We start from the raw sequence: 18,806 nt of genomic DNA, 5'->3' as shown, positions 1-18,806 counted from the left end.
CAAGTACATTCTGTATCCTATATTTCATTTTCTCGTACATACGGGTAAAATATGGAGCAGCCGAAATTAAATAAAGTAGACAAATTAATTACATGACTTAACGGTCTCTGGTATTGAGAGTTAACCGTGTGCTCCACCAGGAGCTCAGCTGTTCTATAAATTATTTTGATGATTAATTAATCATTAAAAAAGAATCATCAGGTATTTTGACAACCCAAGCAATTGTTTGCTCATGTTTTGGAGTGTTACATACTGTATACAAATCACAAATAAAACTACAGAGTCAGACTGTTAATGTTTTTTGCTGCCCTGAGTGCAGACTTCATGGCTGTTTCGATCCACCCATGAGGTGTGGCTGTGTGTTCTCCTGCAAAGTGCACCCGTCCCTCACTCTGGAACAGTTCCCTCGCGTAGTCTCCCTGCTGGTAAGGCGTGAACAGGGCAAAGGCTCCCAGACTGTAAGGATCGAGGCCCCATTTCTTCACCAGCCCCCCCGTCCACACACTCCTGATAGCCTCTCCGTGGATCATGACCAGGTCGTCCAGAACCACGTCCATCAGCTCCTCCTCACTCATCCCTTGGAAGAGTGTGGAATCGTCAGAGCAGGTGTAAGATGCAAGAAGGGCCCCTGCGTCTGTACCCGGGAAGCTGTGGCTGGGGTAGTAGATGAAGCGAGAGACGCGGTCTGTGATGCTCTTCCCTCCTCTGATGCCCTCTTTCTCCCAGAAGCGCACGCTGAAGCTGAGAATCACCTTGGTTAAGCTGGCATAGTGAACTGAACGCAGGGCCTCCATCTTGTCCCCGGAGAGCGGGGGCTGGAAGTGAATGAAGAGCGCGGCTTTGGCTGTGGCCGTAATCAGAGCATAATCTACAGTGAGGTTGGTTAGAGAGCCTGAATTACGCCAGTCCTGATACGTCACAGTTACACTGCTGCTTCCTCTTTGGTCGACCAGCTTGACTTTGGAGTTGAGAAGGATGGTGGAATTTAACACCTGGTAAAAGGCTCTCGGGAGGTGGTCAAAGCCGTCTGTCACTTCAAAGTATCTGGAACAGAAAGACACCAGGAAGCTGATCAAATGACAAACATGGTGTTGCTCATAATGACAGATCTACAATGTTTTGTCTTGTATGATATACTAGTTCTAACGTTACACTCTCCCCATCACTCTATGGAAGCAGTGAAAAAAAGCAGAGGGCAAAGCAAGCCCTGACCTGAGTATGTTAGTCCATAAAAATGAGAGTGCAGTGTCTACAAACTTGAAAAACACAGATGAAGATCAGATTTTTAATATCTTTATATATGTTTTTATTTTTACAAAGGAGATTTTGGGTTTTGCGCTTCTGTCACATTGTCACAAAACCTTGGAGCTGCTGAGATGACTGAAGTTGGTGCAGCCTCACTGATGTAACACAATGTACTGATCACCAGAAAGCTAGATATCGTTAGCTTTAATAGTATATATTTATAGTGTTCATAAGTGCCGATTGCACATTTAGTGCAAATTTACGCATTTCTTCCAAGGTTTAAAAAGCAAGGCTATTAAACTGGTTTACTAGTTTGTAGCAATGCAGCGTGCTGTTGTATTTTTTCAATTCATTTTCAATATCACCACACACTTCACTTTGACTATGAAAATGCAAATTAAAACTTGGCCATTTTTTTGAATTTACTAACCTCTAATGTTATACATACAGTACATATGTCAATGAAATAAAAGAAATAAGAGTGACACTAGTTTGGAGTAAATAACACAGCGAAGATATAATTCATGCAATTATATTGTGACATTTGTATCAATAATTTTAAAGCAGGGGGCCCACAATCAAATTCAGCTTAGGGCCCCATAAAGGCTTGGGCCAGCCCTGCATCTGTGCACATCTCCAGTGAATATAATGCATTTATGCGTGCAAAAGACTAAAGTGAAGAACCCCAAAAATGTAAATAATTACTGTACTTGTGAGTTCATTTCAACTATCTACCAGGAAACTCTGACTCTAACCTGTTAGTATTTCCATGTTTTGATGTTCTGGCATGAGTGGACCCTTCAGACATTTGTTATGCTCTATATCTGATAATCAGCCACTATGCAAACTTAAGTCCATATGACAAATTCTTACATATGACATACTCATTGTTGTCGTTTATGTCTGACTGTAGGTAGAGCGTCTCTGTCAGTGAAGTGTAGAAGAGGCCGTTTTCATTCAGAATGTCTCCGATCATCCTCACAGCACCACGACTCAGTTTGCCCTCCTTCACCAGATATTCCTGTAAACAGTCTTTCAAGTTATTATTCAGGTTTCATTCAAATACCAACTAAATGCCGACGTGGACCTAAAAGTGTACAAATGCTTGTTGCTGGGGACGTACCTTTTTAAAAGACAATTTTGGTTGGTGAAAGACTCTTTGGTGTACACATATGTATGTACCTTTATGATACAATGTGACAGACATGTACCAACTGAAAGGGCATGATTTGAGGTATTTTTAAGATACAAAAATGATCAATAATTGTCTACATAATAATAAAACTTTGATCCTTACTTGCAGGAATAAAAAGCTAATTTGAAGTTGTAGGAATAAGTGCATATATACCCTTATATAAATGTGGTTTATTGTTCTACCGAGGGAACTTTGTACCTACAGGGACTGAAATGTTCTTGTCTTGTACCCCTTTTTTTTGAGTGTGAGTGATACTTGAATGAAAAATGAATTAATGGCTACCTTCACTGTGTAGGAATCATATTTATTCAGCATGGCACTGCAGCCCATTATCCTGAGGTCCTCCCTCACCTGTGCACAGAGTACAACACTTAAAAAAAAAGGTATCTATTTATAATCATGCAACAAAACAACATTAACATGTATGAACATGAGGGCAATACTATAAATGATGTCTGTGTGATAATGTGTGGAGTGCATACGGACCTTCCACAGTGTCTGACTGAAGAGTTGAGGGGCCGTCTTCCCTCTCTCACTTTCATTCAAGCTGTAGTTGAGGACACCTGGGTTGTTTTCCACAGTGTAGGTTTTGTGCAGGCCGCCATTTACCAGATAGTATGTGTTGATATCATCTTCGATGAAGCGGTTCAGGGCAACTTTTAATTTGGAGGCTAGAGAAAGCAGAATCCTATGGAATATATTGATGTTAATAATTGGTATGTGTTCAAGAGCCGTGACATGCTCTTTCTATGTAATAAGACTCGTTAAAAAATGGATACAAGGTATAGATTATTTAGTCAATGCAGCATCGTTGATTTTTTTGGGGGGCACTGAAACCAGCTGTGAGTTCTGTTTGTGGTTACCTCACAAATACAAATACATTATTCACTCTTTTAGCTCCATTTTGGCCTTCACCAATCCCTGAGGGAAATGTTCAGCCCTATTAGAAATAAACTGAATATTCTTAAATAGATTCAAATGTTTTTGTTTTAAGAAAATTAATCTTGGGGGGGTAATGTAAATGCTGCCTAGAATACTTAAAAGTAGCTTGTAATTCTAGCCACCGTCTGACATAATGTAATTTACATAATATAAAGTTAACAGCAGAAAACATTATCCCGAACGAAAAACAATAATCAATAATAAATCTCTGTTTACCACTGAGTTCTTCTCATAATCATGGTTTAGGAGTATAATTGATTGATTTCCCCCAGGGGGGAAACACACAACAGCTCAGTTAAGAAATGAGAATAGAATAAAAATAAAATAAAATAAAATACTCACTTGTGAAAGCTGGGAATCCTCATAGCTCCCACTTCTGCATACCAGCCTTCTTTTCTGTTCCTGAACGTCTCCACACGGCCTCCAATGCGGTCACTTGCTTCTATTATGGTGACCTTGTTGTCATGGAGACACATAATAATCGTGTTAAATGCACTTTTACAAGCTAAGCAGGATTTTTAACACGGAAACGCAGAGCGTCCTCACTACAGTGGCCGTTTCCATGGCAACCAAAAAGGACACACTACCACACTACAATACAATTCTGTCCATGACAACAATGGTGTGACGATACAGCGATTGTGAGATCATCTAGAATATATATATTATGATGTATACGTAACAGAACAGGAAAACAAGTATTTCTTCACAGTATTTGTATTTGTTCACAACAAATCATATGTTTCAAAAGAATTGACGACTGAGATCTGAGAAAAAAAAACACCCCAAGGCTATAAAACTATATGCATCTCTCGAATCTTTTGAATCAGTGCAAATTAAAATTGTGCAAATTAAAAATTTCAGTCAATGCAAATTAAAAATAAATAAAGGTGCGTCAAATCAAGTAAATGCATAGTTTACTGTCCATCCACAATATTTCTGCCCTTTTCTTGCAGCTGTTTTTTGTTGCCAAGGAATGTGTGGTACATGTCTGTGCAGGCAAAAGTGAAATTGAAACAAACTTCTTTTGACCATTCAGAATGAAAAGATGTTTTATCTTTCGACATTTCTGTCATTTCTGAGTGAACAGGGTTTTTAAATCACTGAGGAAGGTCTCATTTTTTTCATTTGTCCTTATATTGGCATTCAAATCTTACATACTGCCTCTTTAAGCACCAGTGCATCATCCACATGGTTTTTCTTCAAAGCGAGAAAGAACAAGACAAGAAGACCAGTTTAAAATATCATCATATACAGCAGATAAATGAGTGGAGCAAACACCATCAGGGCCCGCAGCCTCCTGACCCTCACTGTGACAGACTTACAAAGCTTTTGCAAATAAATCAAGATGCTGACTCAAATGATCAGTGTTTGCTGAGAAACATTTTACCATTTTAAGCAAGTGTAAATGTTAAATGAATCTACCTTATGCCCAGCATCTTCCAAAAACTTTGCAGCGGTGAGTCCAGCGATCCCTCCTCCGATGACTGCCACGTGACGGGGCGTCCTGGTGGCGGGGAGGCCTTTATTCACGATGTTGAGGAGCTCGCTGTAGTCTGTGTCTTGGAGGCAGTCGAACAGGGGGTCTCCTGTGATCCCACTCACAGCGATCAATACAACCCCCACGAGAACCAGAGGAACTGAAGGAGGAATAAAATACCATGTCATGGGGGCCTCATTCAAATAAGTTATTCCCAGTGACTCACAGAGGCCACAGGAGATTGTTTTTGTCATTGTCACCAAACAGATTTTTTCTTTCTACATTCTAGAGTTACTTGAAGGAGCCTGTTCATGGACCACTACATTCAGGTTTTCTGTTATTTTCAGGACAAAGCACAGAGACGGACTGAATGCTGCACCTTGCCTCATCAGACTGAGATGCATTTAAATACAAGTAGGGCTGAAACAATTACTCGAATAATCAATTATTAATCGTCAACTATTTTGATAAACGATTTGTCGGTGTGAGGGTATTTTCATGATTAAAATAAGATTTCTGATCGTTTTAGCTTCTTAAATGTGAATATTTTCTGGTTTCTTTGCTCTATATAACAAAGAAATCATTCATTTTCTTTGTGGACAAAACAAGACATTTGAGAACATCATCATCTCCAGGTTTGACAAACACTGTTCAATATTTTTCTACATTTTAGGACATCTTATGGACCAAACAATAACTTTATTAATTGAGAAAATACTTGACAGATTAATCGATTATGAATAGAATCGTTAGCTCCAGTACTCAAAATCAAAATAATGTTCCTAGCCTTCTATGGTGTAGTCTGGTATAGAATTGCTTTAAAGTCTAAAAATAAATAAGATAAGAGTGATTATGTACAATAACAATAACAGGGTAATAGGGTATTTACTCTATATATGTTTTTAATAATAGTTATAATCGATTTATCAGACATATTGTTTGGAAATTCCTGGTTTACATACATTGAAAACACTACATAAATGTAAAAATAGTATATATTATACAGTTTTATGTACAAATTTGTTCTTTTCATGTTTTATATTGTGAGCTGGACGATTTGTCATCTTTAAAAAGCGGATTCCTTGACTAATAAGGTTTGAGGAAACATCATAGGGTAATTGTGTAAAAAATTCCGTGATTTTACATACAGAAAAAAAGGGGAAGATCCTCTTCGCTTCCAACATAACCAAGTCCCATCTAAGCAGAAACATCTAAAGCCACAGTGCGTCAGATTCCATTTTCACAGTGAATCACTCTCATTGCACAATTAGCTGTCACTTCTGCAAAACACATTTTATTCATCTATAATAGTAAATAGTCAACACACCAAAATATCAGCATCAGGCTTTTTTTTCATATTCAATGAATGTATTATGTCATAAAAATAAAATACTCACTGAATTTACACAGTGCAATGTGAGGGATCATCTTAAGGATGGAGGTCCACGATCTGGACGTCTTCACACTGTTGCTAATGCCGGCACTATAAGAGGGAAAGGAAACCTACCAAATGCAGAGTGAGAGAGAGGTGTAGCCCTTATGTTACCATGTGGAATATCCCACTGATCTAAACATGTCTTTTATTTAAAACAAAGAAAAAAGCATTTCATTTGCTAAAAGGAAAAAGTAATTGTCAAAACAAATGCTTAAATGAATAAGAAACTGTGCTGATTTTAATTTAATGTCTCTTACACTACATTCACTCACCTTTATCAAAGGTAAAGTCTCGTACGTCATCATAAGCCGACGCATAACCGAGTGGAAATGAGCAAGTCCTCCACACAGCTAAACTTCTAACGCTCTGTGTCTGTATATAAAGGAAGAGCTGGACGTGTGGTATGTGTGAAATTGCACACAACGTCATGTTAATGAGGGGACTGTGTGGTTCCTCGAGTCTTCAGGCTGAAAATATTTTCCCACACCGGCTCGAGAGTCAACCACACTGAACAAATCAGATTAGTGAGGTTCTTCTAGTCATCTGCATACCTCATTTCCTCCATCTTCATTCATTTCAATATCTGACCTGAAAGCAGTGGCGGGCTGGGACAATAACTCAGGCCGGGAATTTGATGCCATTCCAGGCCACCCTTCTCACACACACACACTTCTCTGTGTATACATATATATGTATATTCATTGATTGATTTTATATTATTATTGTTATTATTATTATTATTATTATTATTATTAATAATATTATTATTATCATTATATTATATGATTTATATATTATTTTATATTATTAATGATTGCACACACAACCCAGAAAGACAGGTGTCTGTGAACACAGCCTATAAAGTTTATAGTCGTACTACATAGAGCTTGTATATATTATAATGATAGTCAAACTATCGTTTATGGTGCAGAATTACAATAAAGAAAACTGCCACAAAGCTGCAGCCTAATAGATTAAGAGTAAACAAAAAAGCTCGCTGTATTAAATTAACTAACATTATGCAACAAAATCATATTTTTCATTCATCTCTAGGTATTCTGGATTGATTGTCCACACCGGCCCGGTGTGGGCGGCGCCTCCGTGAGACGCACAGTCTGCGGTGGTGACGGTGATTGAACAGTAACATTTCGCTGCGTCTGTGGCAAGAGCTTTCCGTTTTCTGTCCCTCTCCATCTCTGCTCCACCTTTCCTTTTCCTCTGTCCCTCCATTTCTCTCGACTACTAGAGTGAAGACAGCGGAGCTAATTGATTATTGTGTGGCGCCTACAGGTCATTACGTAACTAGACTACCGTAAATATAACAGACGTGAATTCTGCTATTACAAAGAAAAATACACTATATTTACTCTATGACATGTAACGACAAAGCAGTTTCACTCACCGCTCTTCTTATGTGTGTCCAACAGGGAATAGATCACAGACACACACCCTTTATAGGCTGCAGTAAATGAAAGCAAGAGTGGGAAGGACACAGAAGAGCAAAGTTTCATTTTCCTTACATCTTTAGTAGCTGTAATTATGGAAAATTGTATTAACAAATAGAATCACTTATGTCGAAATGAAAGTGAAAGAGGTGGAAAAAAAGAGAGTTTCAGTGATGGAGAGACTGTTTCAGGTCATCTGTTGCACTCATTCCCAGATACTAAGGGCAGCTGAAGACTTATTAGACGACAGATGCATAAAATTAAATTGTGATTCATTGATCAAACATACATTTGGTATTGTCATGGTTAATATCTTGAATGGGGTTGCGCTGGTTTGTCTCTCTTAAAAAGTGGGTCCACTTATAAAAAGTAATGAAACAAGTGTCTGTCTGTGCACATTTAAAATGTACAATATAGCTATAAACTAACAAGTTAATATTCCTTTCTCATAGCCGTTTCTTGATTATACAGACTACAGCCCCTGAGCCACCAGGGGGCCCCAAAGCTGCATATTCAGAATTAAAATGACCTGTCTGTAGCTGTTTAATGTGTTTATTAAATCCCCTATTTGCTTAAAAAATAAATGTAGGATGTGTTTTTGTGGTGTTTTTATTTATTTTATTATTGTTTTGTGAGAATTTGTGTTGCTGTGGGAACTTGATCTGTGTTTTTGCTTTCAAAATTTAAAGTTAACATTAAAGTAACAAACACTCAATATCCTTTTTACTTATTGACGTATAGAGGATTGTTGTTTTCTGTGTATTATCATTTTTTTCATCAGCTCAACTTTCTTGTGTTAGGTTGAGGTTATCAGGACTGTAGGCTGTTTTTCTTGTTAAGTATAATAGATGGTGGCATATTTGTGGATCATCTAAAGGAAACTAGGGGTCCCCAAAGAATATCTTGCTTAGGCAAAGCTAGAAACGGCACTGTTTTTTCTAAAACGTTGAGTAAATCAAAGTAAATGGTACACAGAGTATTACGTTTGTGGAGAAATACGTGACCACTGCAGTCTACGCTGCTCCAAAGTATCATGGGAAATGTAGTTGTTGAACACATGCCGTTCAAAACAACAACAACAATTGTGTTTTCTTGATATTGAGCGATGTGACTTCTGTCCACCTGTTTCTCGCGCTTCGTCAACATTTGCTCTGCGTAGATACCGCTGGGTGCCAGGGGGTGGCGCTCTGATTTAAACTTACGCCATGATACAGGAAGTAAACAAACGACAAGACTGAGGAAGGAGACGCTCACGAGAGCGCCCGTGTCTACTCGTCTGTTTTGACAGCTCGTGCAGGGTAAACACTTTTCCACTGTATTTCATTTCCATGGTGAATCATAGATGCGAAGAACGTCACTCTGTGTCATGTAGACTCAAGGCAAGTTAGCTCGCTAACGGTACTTCCAGTTTTTCAGTTGTTACCCAATGAATCGCTGCCAAAAACGTAGCAATTTAAGGTTGATGTGCATTTTGTCGAATTGTCACAACACGTAGGATACTGTTTCAGATTTTGGACTTATCTAAACTCATTTGTCTTCAATTCGGAATATATGTAATACGCAAATAAACATCTCTGTCACTAATATAACTGATATAATCTGATGAACCTCATCACAGATGGAGTCGGTCTACGTCGCTGACTTAATCATAAAGTAGATATTGTGGTGCTCCAGTTCGATGAATCTGTGAATAAAGCGTATATCGAATGTGCATAGGCTGAATGTAATAAAGTCGGTAAGATGATTTAGAAAAAAGCAGCTTGTAATGCTTATACATGTCGTACAACAACTGAACTTTAAATGGTTAGTTTTCTTAAGCTAACGTTAGCTTAACATGTTATCTGAGCTGGTTAAGATTATTATCACCAATACACTTATATTATTGTGATTGATCTTTGGCTAGCACGTATATTACAGAGACATTGTCCAAACTTGTCTCTAGCAGCTAACACAGACATGTTTGTAGGTCTGCAACAACGGCCTTTATCAGTAAAACAAAATACTATATTGCTTGTGTAACTGCAGTAATTATTCTACTAAAAATTGTATTTATCCTCAAGGGCCAATTCAAAGGCTCATAAAGCAGTCATAAAAACACAATAACTGAAATGACTCAATATAATACAAGTAACAGTGAAAGCAGCAAGTAGGGACAAATAATAACACTGTATACTGAAGAGCTGGAGTGCTGGAGCTGGACAGCCTTTGTGCTAAAGGTATTCATATTTCCATGAAATGTTTTTAAAATCTTGAGGCACATGACAGTAAAGGTTGGATCTGCCAGTGCTAGGAATTAACAGCCGGTAGCACTGCCTCATATCCTGTTGTTGATACATACAAAACAGCTCATTTCTGACCCTCATTTGCACATTATTCTGTTCATATTTACCCAATTGATTTCATATAAATCCACATTTGATCTCAAACTATCACCTGTGCAGGTTCTCAGTCCATTTTGAAATATTATACCTGACCTGTGTTCTCTACTGTTTTTATTTGTCAGGGTGGGATGTTCCTCAGAGTTTACAATCAACGCTTTTCTTCCTGAGGGTGTTGGTCAGTAAACACCTTAGGGTGCCATGACTGAGGTTTTGGGACAGAGGAGCTTGCTGGGCTTTGGTGTAGTGTTGGCATGGCTGGTTCTGTTCCACCTGATGGTCAACATCTGGCTGCTGTGCGTGTTCACCAGCCTGCTGGTGGTGCTGGGTGGCTGGCTTGGCTCGCAGGTGGTCCTAGAGTCTGAAAATGTGGTCCATCTTGAGAGGTTCATCACTCTGGAGGAGGTAAATGTGATTTGTTGACATAGTTATAAAAGGCTACACTGTGCAAAAGATGCAACAATGCTGTTGGCCCTTTTTTCCCTTAAAAGTCCTTTAGATGGAACAAAAAATAATACAGAACAGAGAGAGATCTAGACAGTGGCAATACCTTTTGCTGATAGAGTTTATTGTTGTAGCAAGACATGCTTTAATTTAAACAGGTTGTTATTTTTATATAGTTATAGTTATTTGCCTTGTGCTAGATTGTACATGCATTATTATGCTGTTGTGTTCATGCACTATCGTCCATGTGGTGGGGCACATACAAACAGCTCATTGTCCCTTGCAATTGTTCATAATGATGTTCCATTTTAATAGACTTATATCTATTATCTCAAAGACTACAATTAGATGAATCAATAATCTTTGAACTGTAGCCCTCTGAGTTATAAACAGATTGACAAATCACCAGCCCTTGCTTTAAGACTCTGAAAATAAGTATAAAATATATAAAAATAAATACTGATTGAATATTTGTTGTGAAACTTTAGGTCCCAGCCTCTGTGGGGGACGATCAACACTTGGATGAGGAGATCCATAACACAGTGAGGAAAATCATCAGGGACTTTATCACCTCCTGGTATTCCACTGTGTCCTCTGACACAAGCTTTGAAACTGAGATTCATGACGCCATGCTCTCTATGGCTATGGAAATGAAAACCCGTGCAAGACATGTCAACAGAAAGGTACTGCAATTTAAATGTTGGCAGTTGTGGCACTGCTGTTCGTTGGTGTGCGCTATTACATGTAATGAAGATGTGTTCTGCTTTCTGCTGTGACCTGATTTCATGTTTTTGTTTTATCTTTATGAGTTATTTGGCCTAGACTACTGCACAAAAATGGCATTTTGATCAGTTTGAAATAAAATCTACAACTGAATAAAAATGTAACAGTAGATTGTGTCTGAATAGTGTATAGTTACACCCTCAAACAGAATCGAAAGGAAACAAAATGACGTAGGAGATTGCAAATGAAAGGACTAAATTCATTCACACAGAGTCATTTAAATGACCTGATTTTCTGATCACTGCAGGAGCTCACCCAGAGGATCCTAGATCTGTTTGGCTGCCACCTGCAGGACTACATCAGAAGCAAGGAGCTGTTAACTGAACAGCAGACGTCCATGAGCTGTGAGAGTGAGCAGTTGTGGAGAGCATATTCAAGGGTTACCACACCTCATCTTGCCATGACCAGTGATGCAGCGGAGCTCAACTACACCCGAGCATTTGTAGATTTGCTGTTGCATGTTTTGGTGCCATCGCCGCACTTGGAGAGCCAAACTGGACGGTTTGTTGTCGGAGAGCTCATCACCTGTAACGTCTTTCTGCCTCTCATTGCAAAACTGTCTGACCCTGACTGGTTAAACATGCTTATGATTGAAATATTTGGCAAGGCTGGGACACTCCAGGAACCAGTCAGAGAGACAGTGACTGCTTCCCCACAGCTATTGTTACCACCAACTGCTGAATCAGAGCTTGCTCCACCACTGGAGACATCACAGGCACCTCAGAAGAATACTGAAGCTCCTCTAGCAAGAGCAGAGACTCACACTGTCCCTGCTGAGACAGAGATGACTGAGCTTACTGTCTATGATGTCTTTGACGGCGAGGAGGTGGACTGTCCCCAGAACAATGCTGAAGAAGAAGAAGGTACCCCTCCCTTCCTTGAGTGTTACATTAGAGGAAGCAAATCAAACCCATTTTACCAGGAAAATGACTCTGACCTAGATTCTCCTTTGGCTGATTATAAGCAGAGTTCTAATGATTCCCTGGTGATGATAGGCCAAGAGGAGAGTCTGTATGACAGAAGGAAAGAATGCACCACATCTGTTAAAAACAACAATGATGTGGACTTAGACGATGTCTGCCACTCTGCAGTGGGTGGCTCCTGTCCAAACATCCTAGTGAATTTGGAACATCCTAATGGCTACAGCCTCTTATCCAGTAGGGCAGCAGAGGGGACTCTCAGTGTCAGCAGCCTCCAGGACTTGGAGAGGGATGCCAGTTCCTCTTCAGGTAACCTATCCAGAGACCTTCCTCTGGGTGTAGACCAGACTGGGTTTGGGAACCCCAGTGAGCTGACAGCTGGCAGTCCATTGCAGGTTCCTTCTCCCATGCCATCGTTCAGTTTTGAGCCCCTCAGCAGCCCAGATGGACCAGTCATCATCCAGAACCTCCGCATCACTGGCACCATCACAGCAAAGGAGCACAGAGGCACTGGCTCACACCCCTACACATTATACACCATCAAAGTAAGGGCATCTCACCATCTATGTCTGTTTGCCTATCCTCTGCCCATCTTGTGATCCTGTTCTTTTCCAGGTGCAACATTTGTAGACCAATTCTATGGTGGGCAGTAGAGGCACGGTGGTGATCCGCCTCAAAGATATTTTCAATGATTTAAAGCTGTAATAGACAATTCTTTCTATTAAACTTTTCATTGTGATATTAAAACTGTACACACCATTGCACATTTAATTTAATGGTAATGCCAAACGACACCATCTGCATTTGTATTAGTCCCCTAAAAGGTTTGTTGTCACTCCGTTATTTTGACCATAGAAGCATCAAACGCTCACACACTTGTAATCATAACATTTTATACAAATCATACAAATTCATTCACATCAGACATTTGTAACGTTGACATTTTGGATACAAATTGTCAGACCACTATGTTCACTGTTTGTTTTCCTTTGTGGAGAGTTTCTATTTTATTTATTAGTTTCATTGACGGGGACAATGTACAGCTTGGACGCTGCACCAGATTCATCTATGAGCTATATTTCATTTTATTTAGTTGTTTCTGGGCAGGAAGCAGAAGTCAAACGTAAAACACAACACATTCACAGACAAATTCAAAATGCCGCCAACAATAATAACAACACACTACAACATGGAAACAGCATATATTCAACAAACATTACAACAAGGACAACATAGCTTTACAACGGTTAGACATCAGATGTGAGTGTTCTGTGCCCAGGTTTTTGATGATAATGAACCAAACATTGGCACAAAAATAGAAAAATATCTATTTTTATGCTACAATGTATTTATTTAATGTTTAATTTAGTGATCTGAGAGAGAACCAGACCATCCCAAAATGTAACAACCAGCAGATGAGACATAACAATCAATCATTTTTCTAGATATTCTGCTGCCTACTGCTTTAATACTACTAATAATATGTTTTAGCAAACTCTGCCACAAACTGAAGTGTTTCACACAACATACACGTGACAGAAATCCACAAAGAAATGACAACAAGCATTACACATTTTTGTGTTGTTTTTTTAGTACGAGACGGCAATGGGGTGTGAGAACCAAGAAAGCATCCAGCCCGGCTCTGAGGATGCTGAAGCTTTGCAGACAAGTAGTGAGAATCCCTCTCGCATCCAACCAGTAGCATATCACATGGTCAACAGACGATACAGTGAGTTTCTCAACCTACAAACACGACTGGAGGAAAAGAGCGAGCTAAGGAAACTCATAAAAGGTAGGAGACGTGAATGTAGCATTGGCTTATTGTTGCTTATTTTTAGGATAAAAGAAAAATTACATCTTGATGCTAGTTAACGGCATTACTACCTACAGATACATCTAGATCTTTAGTTAATCCTTGAGTTGCTGGAGAAAACATCTTCTTTTTTACCGTTTTTAAGGTGTTAAAGGTCCAAAGAAAATATTTCCTGATATGCCATTTGGAAACATGGACAGTGACAAGATAGAGGCCCGGAGAGGACTCTTAGAAACCTTTCTTAAGGTTCGTGGATTGATGTTTTTACATGCTCACATGAAAAGAGTGCACCGTGTTTATGATCTCTAAGGTCGTCACCACGACTTTCTCTCCTGTTTTTCAGCAACTCTGTGCCATCCCTGAAATTGCCAATAGTGAAGAGATGCAGGAGTTTCTTGCCCTAAACACAGATGCCAGAATTGCCTTTGTGAAGAAACCTTTCATTGTATCACGCATAGACAAGGTTCGTTCTGAATATGTTATTCCTCAACAATTTATTTTACAAGAATATTGTATATGACTAGTCATTCCTGTAGCCAGACTGTGATTCAGCGACGTAAACACATGGAAAAAAACGAACATTTGATGTCAATATAATTTTGTTTATTTGTCAGAGAAATATGTGTAGGCCTCTGCTGGGTTTGTAGTGGATTTGAAAAGTAGCCCATGTGTGTTTCTGTGTATAGATTGTGGATACACTGAAAACAGCCTTTCCTCGTTCAGAGCTTCAAAGCCCCACAGAGGACAATGAGACAGAGACGGATGGAATGAAGATAGGTTTTGACAAGAAGAGCAAGTATGTCTCAAGATTCCCAGAACAGCTTTTCTCCACATGTGCCAGAAACATAATCACAGCCCGGAGGGGAAATGTCTTTTTTTACACAACTCAAGTACTCATGTGCCGATTATGGCAAAAGTTCTCATAAATGCATATTGTACGGCATCATGACATTAAGCAAAATACATTCATTCAGGTAGAGAACAATCACGATTGTGGAAAATATTTCTTTCAAAATACAAAGTTGATTTTTTCTGTTTTCGTACACCTGTAGGTCTCGTCTGAAGTTCTCTAGTAAAAACATTCTCCCTATGAACGGCTCAGACATACGACCACCAGTTTTGTTCAGTTTGGAGCAAAGAAGCACAGTGAGTATCTTACATTTGTGTCACTGATGTGTTTAATCCACCGACACAGCACTTTTGTACTCGCATACGAAAGTGCTGAATCTATATCTAAAATGATGCACTCTTCTCCTGCCTTCTCCTTTGTTCTGTTAAAGGTGTTCAACCGGATGTCCTTGGAAGATCTGGAAGTGTTTATTACTGAGCAAGAAAAACTATCCATCAGAGCTGTGTTGGAGAGGGAGGAGAGTCCTTTAGTAGGAGAATTCATGGGATACCAGGATGACGGCTCGAGAGAGAAGCGGAGTCAGGGACATGGTAAGAGAAGGACGTTCACAGTTGTGTTGCCAAGCTCAGTCAGGTAGTTTTGCCTCATTGACACTACTGTGTCCAGATATGCATTAGATAAGCTCTGCATTAGAAATAATCTGTGTCCATATGAACACATGATTCACACGTGTGCCTGAATGTTCATTCACAGCTGTTTGTAGAGCTGCAACTGATAAGAGCCACAATGGAATCAAATCAGTCATGATTTTTTCTGTCCATCCAGACGAAAATGCAGCATTTCCAATCTTTTCAGGTTGAGTTTCCACAGTCACTATAGTACACTACAGTATACTACAGTATATACTAAATATATAAGAGTGGTCATCAGGTGCAGATATGATGCGTCTATATAACCAGAGAAGGTAAATATCTCATGGCTGCTTTAGGTCATTTTAAACCTTTCGCAACACACCAATACAAACCATCCTCATCATCACCAAAACAACTTGCATTTAATTTAGGTTATGTTAGCAGTTCATACCAGGTCTTTCTAGCTTTAGCACTTAAGCTTATTACAAACACAGAAAACTGGCCGTAGAGTTTGACTGATGATCTTAAATAGATTTAATCAAATATTTAAATTTAGCTCAAATCCAATATTGGACTCAAAACTAAAAGGATCAGGTCAGCAATGTTCTGTATTTTTTCACATTTTCATTAAATATACAAAAAGAGCAGTTTTAATCCTTCAACCTCCCGGCTTCTCCTCATTATCTGCACATCATGTCTGTTTGTCTGCGTCAGCACGGTCTGTCTTCTTTTCTTTTTTTTGTGTGTGTGTGTCTGAGCAGCAGCAGCAGCAGCAGCAGCAGCAGCAGCAGCAGCAGCAGCAGCACACTGACTCACTGCCTGTTGTGACTTCCTTCTTTCCTGTCTCCTTCGCTCCACCATTTTCCAGTCAGTATCTGATCATAATTATGGCAGGACCCTCTGATCGAAACCAGCTTGTCCCATATTCCAGTCACTCATCAGACTCAGACTCGTCCGACCAGGTTTATATTTTGGCAGCCTCGGGTCTTTGGTCTGCTGCTGTAGCTGGAGAATTGACATGGTGTGACAACCCTGTATTTTTTATTTTTTTTAATTTAATTTCCAAACCAAAAGAAGTTTACACGGGTTGTCGTGCATCTAAACGCACTTTGAATGTCGTTTGGCTTTGATGAACATCTCTGACAGGGTTGGAAACTGTAATACTGGAAATTATCTTTTACATTTAATTTAAGTTGACTCATTCTAGGGAGAGACAGCTGCACATTATAAAAGTGTGAGTAATCTCGCTTTCAGTACTTTCTTTGTCTAGTCATCCAGTGTCTTGATTTTATTTCATGTAGGGTGCTTGTTCTAACACAACACACAATCACAGCTCTCAGGAAATGTCGTCACTGGCAGGTTTGCTTCTGCTGCATCTTGATCAAAGTGACAAAACAGAAACCGCTCGGGGCATGAGAGTCATTAACGTTTGCACATCTATATTTGGAGATGTACTACCATTCTCCTCTCCATCCTTTCATTCTCAAGCTCTCTCAGTTTCAATGGGGATTGTCCAATTTAACGTTCTTACAGAGAACCTCAAAGTGTTTTCCCAAGTGAGTCACTCTGGGCTAGGATTGTAAATTTCATGCCTTTTTCATAACTTAGTAGTTGAACAGGTTAATAATCAGTAATATTCTAAGCATTAAAAATCATTACATCAAACAAACAATAATAGAAACGCAACTTTGTTTTGCACATAGTTTTTGTGACTGTTTGAAAAGGCCACTCGTGTTGTACTGTTGTTACTGACCGAACTGTACCACAGTCAGTTGCTGCCTCGTAAAGACTATTTGTAATTAACCAAAAACAAAAAAGGGAATGTAGGAACACGCTGTCACCACCAGGCTTCACTGATAGGACAGTGGGCAGGTGATGATCACTGCCTGGTTTCCTCTGTCTGGAGACCGTTCAGTTTAGTTTCATTCAGACCAAAGAATCTTGAGTACTTTTGGTAAAGGTAGATCAATTATCCATCCATCCATTTTCTACTGCCTTATCCTCCAGTTGAGGGTGGTGGAAGGAGCTGGAGTCAATCCCAGCTGACATAGGGTTAAAGGTGGGATCTGAATAGGTTGCCAGTCTGTAGATCCAATTAATCAGGTTGCAATTTTCAATTGACTTTTTATTGGCATTCAGTAACACATTTATTACATACGTTACTACAATTGTTAGATCACAGCGTTTCAACCGTAATACCTTCTTTTTTAAAAAGTAAAACAAAAGAAAACAACAAAATAAATTAATAAAAAATAAAAATGGGAGTGAGACGAGGTTGTTCAGGTTGCCATTTTCTTTATTTTAGGCATCATCTCATCCATATTTAAATAGTGACCAATTCATATGTGTTCTCAGAAACTTCATAAATGCTGCTGTCACTAAAACAATTGTTTTCATCCAAAAGTTTGTTTGACAGTTTATACATTTATACCTTATTTCTGTTTATACTGTATAAGTAAGTTATATAAGTATAGATTCTAGTGTAGGTAGTTTCTTTTGTCCCGTCTCTGACTGCACATCTCTACTCTAACACACATACTCTGTTAACTGTGAGACTTCATGTTTTATGTATGGAAACATCTTATAGGTGATCAAGAGAATTAGGAGGCACCTGTGAATTGCTGCTTAATGAACCTCTTGAGTTCCATATATGTTTCCATATATATGAAAATGATTCTGGCATCTGGATGACATGAGAATACCGTTCTCTGTTTAATTGATTCCAAATTGCGTTTCATCCCTGTTGAGGCATCTGGTCATTGTCTTTTCGAAGGGCTGTCTTTTTCCAGACAGTCAGGGTGAATGAAGTGTCTGGCTTGTAAAGATCCTGCAGTGTTCCACAACCAGAGTTACCAGAGAGTTCACACACAGGAGAATAACGTGCTAATTTTACAGCAGCTCTGCAGACGTCTGCATACCTTGATGTTTCTAACAGTGCTTTGAAATTTAAACACTGAATCTGAAGCAACCCAGTAGCTAAATGTGAAATTAGATTCAAATGCAGCATTTAGAAAAATTAAATAAAGTTAATGTTTTACTTTGAAGACCCCAATCTCAGTGAGGAGCACGTGGAACAAGCAGAGCAGTGAATGAAAGAAACTAAAGTATTTTTATGATAGTTTTTTCAGAGCTAAAACTGCTGGAAAAAAAGCAGACATTAACTGAGCTTCTGCAGTTAGTGACAAAGTTGCTGCCGTGAGGAAGAGACATCTTCCCCTGCTTCATCTTTGTGACGCACACAGGG

At 39.1% G+C, this 18,806-nt stretch overlaps 2 protein-coding genes across 3 annotated transcripts in view; one reads left to right on the top strand and one right to left on the bottom strand.

Annotated features, from left to right (window-relative positions):
- Positions 1–18: 18 nt before the first annotated feature.
- il4i1 (interleukin 4 induced 1) lies at positions 19–5,050 on the bottom strand. The gene is made up of 6 exons (XM_058634433.1): positions 4,808–5,050; positions 3,725–3,837; positions 2,927–3,128; positions 2,723–2,791; positions 2,130–2,266; positions 19–1,044 (listed from the first exon to the last, which is right to left on the bottom strand). Exons 1-6 carry the CDS (start codon positions 5,048–5,050, stop codon positions 276–278), a joined length of 1,533 nt encoding a protein of 510 aa, XP_058490416.1. The 3' UTR covers positions 19–275.
- Positions 5,051–8,958: 3,908 nt separating this feature from the next.
- The window catches only part of snx19b (sorting nexin 19b), a 36,317-nt gene continuing 26,469 nt past the window's right edge, over positions 8,959–18,806 (top strand). The window contains exons 1-10 of one of the 2 annotated variants that reach the window (XM_058634330.1): positions 8,959–9,040; positions 10,246–10,525; positions 11,053–11,247; positions 11,595–12,812; positions 13,861–14,059; positions 14,226–14,326; positions 14,424–14,543; positions 14,767–14,876; positions 15,133–15,226; positions 15,361–15,520. In XM_058634330.1, the coding sequence (XP_058490313.1) occupies positions 10,322–10,525; positions 11,053–11,247; positions 11,595–12,812; positions 13,861–14,059; positions 14,226–14,326; positions 14,424–14,543; positions 14,767–14,876; positions 15,133–15,226; positions 15,361–15,520 (2,401 nt within the window). In that variant the 5' untranslated portion in view covers positions 8,959–9,040; positions 10,246–10,321. Of the gene's footprint in view, positions 9,122–10,245; positions 10,526–11,052; positions 11,248–11,594; positions 12,813–13,860; positions 14,060–14,225; positions 14,327–14,423; positions 14,544–14,766; positions 14,877–15,132; positions 15,227–15,360; positions 15,521–18,806 lie in introns of both variants that reach the window. The other variant, XM_058634331.1, reaches the window with a different exon arrangement.

This window comes from Solea solea, chromosome 7, assembly GCF_958295425.1.
Source record: "Solea solea chromosome 7, fSolSol10.1, whole genome shotgun sequence".
In the NCBI taxonomy this organism is placed as follows: domain Eukaryota; kingdom Metazoa; phylum Chordata; class Actinopteri; order Pleuronectiformes; family Soleidae; genus Solea; species Solea solea.
This window is presented reverse-complemented; position numbering and strand designations above follow the sequence as displayed.

Coding starts and splice junctions, on each gene's coding strand:
- il4i1 (XM_058634433.1), bottom strand. CDS start 5,050: ATGACATGGTATTTTATTCCTCCTTCAGTTCCTCTGGTTCTCGTGGGG. Junction 3,838..4,807: donor TGGAAGATGCTGGGCATAAG/GTAGATTCATTT, acceptor CATGACAACAAG/GTCACCATAATAGAAGCAAG. Junction 1,045..2,129: donor GACATAAACGACAACAATGA/GTATGTCATATG, acceptor TTTCTGTTCCAG/ATACTTTGAAGTGACAGACG.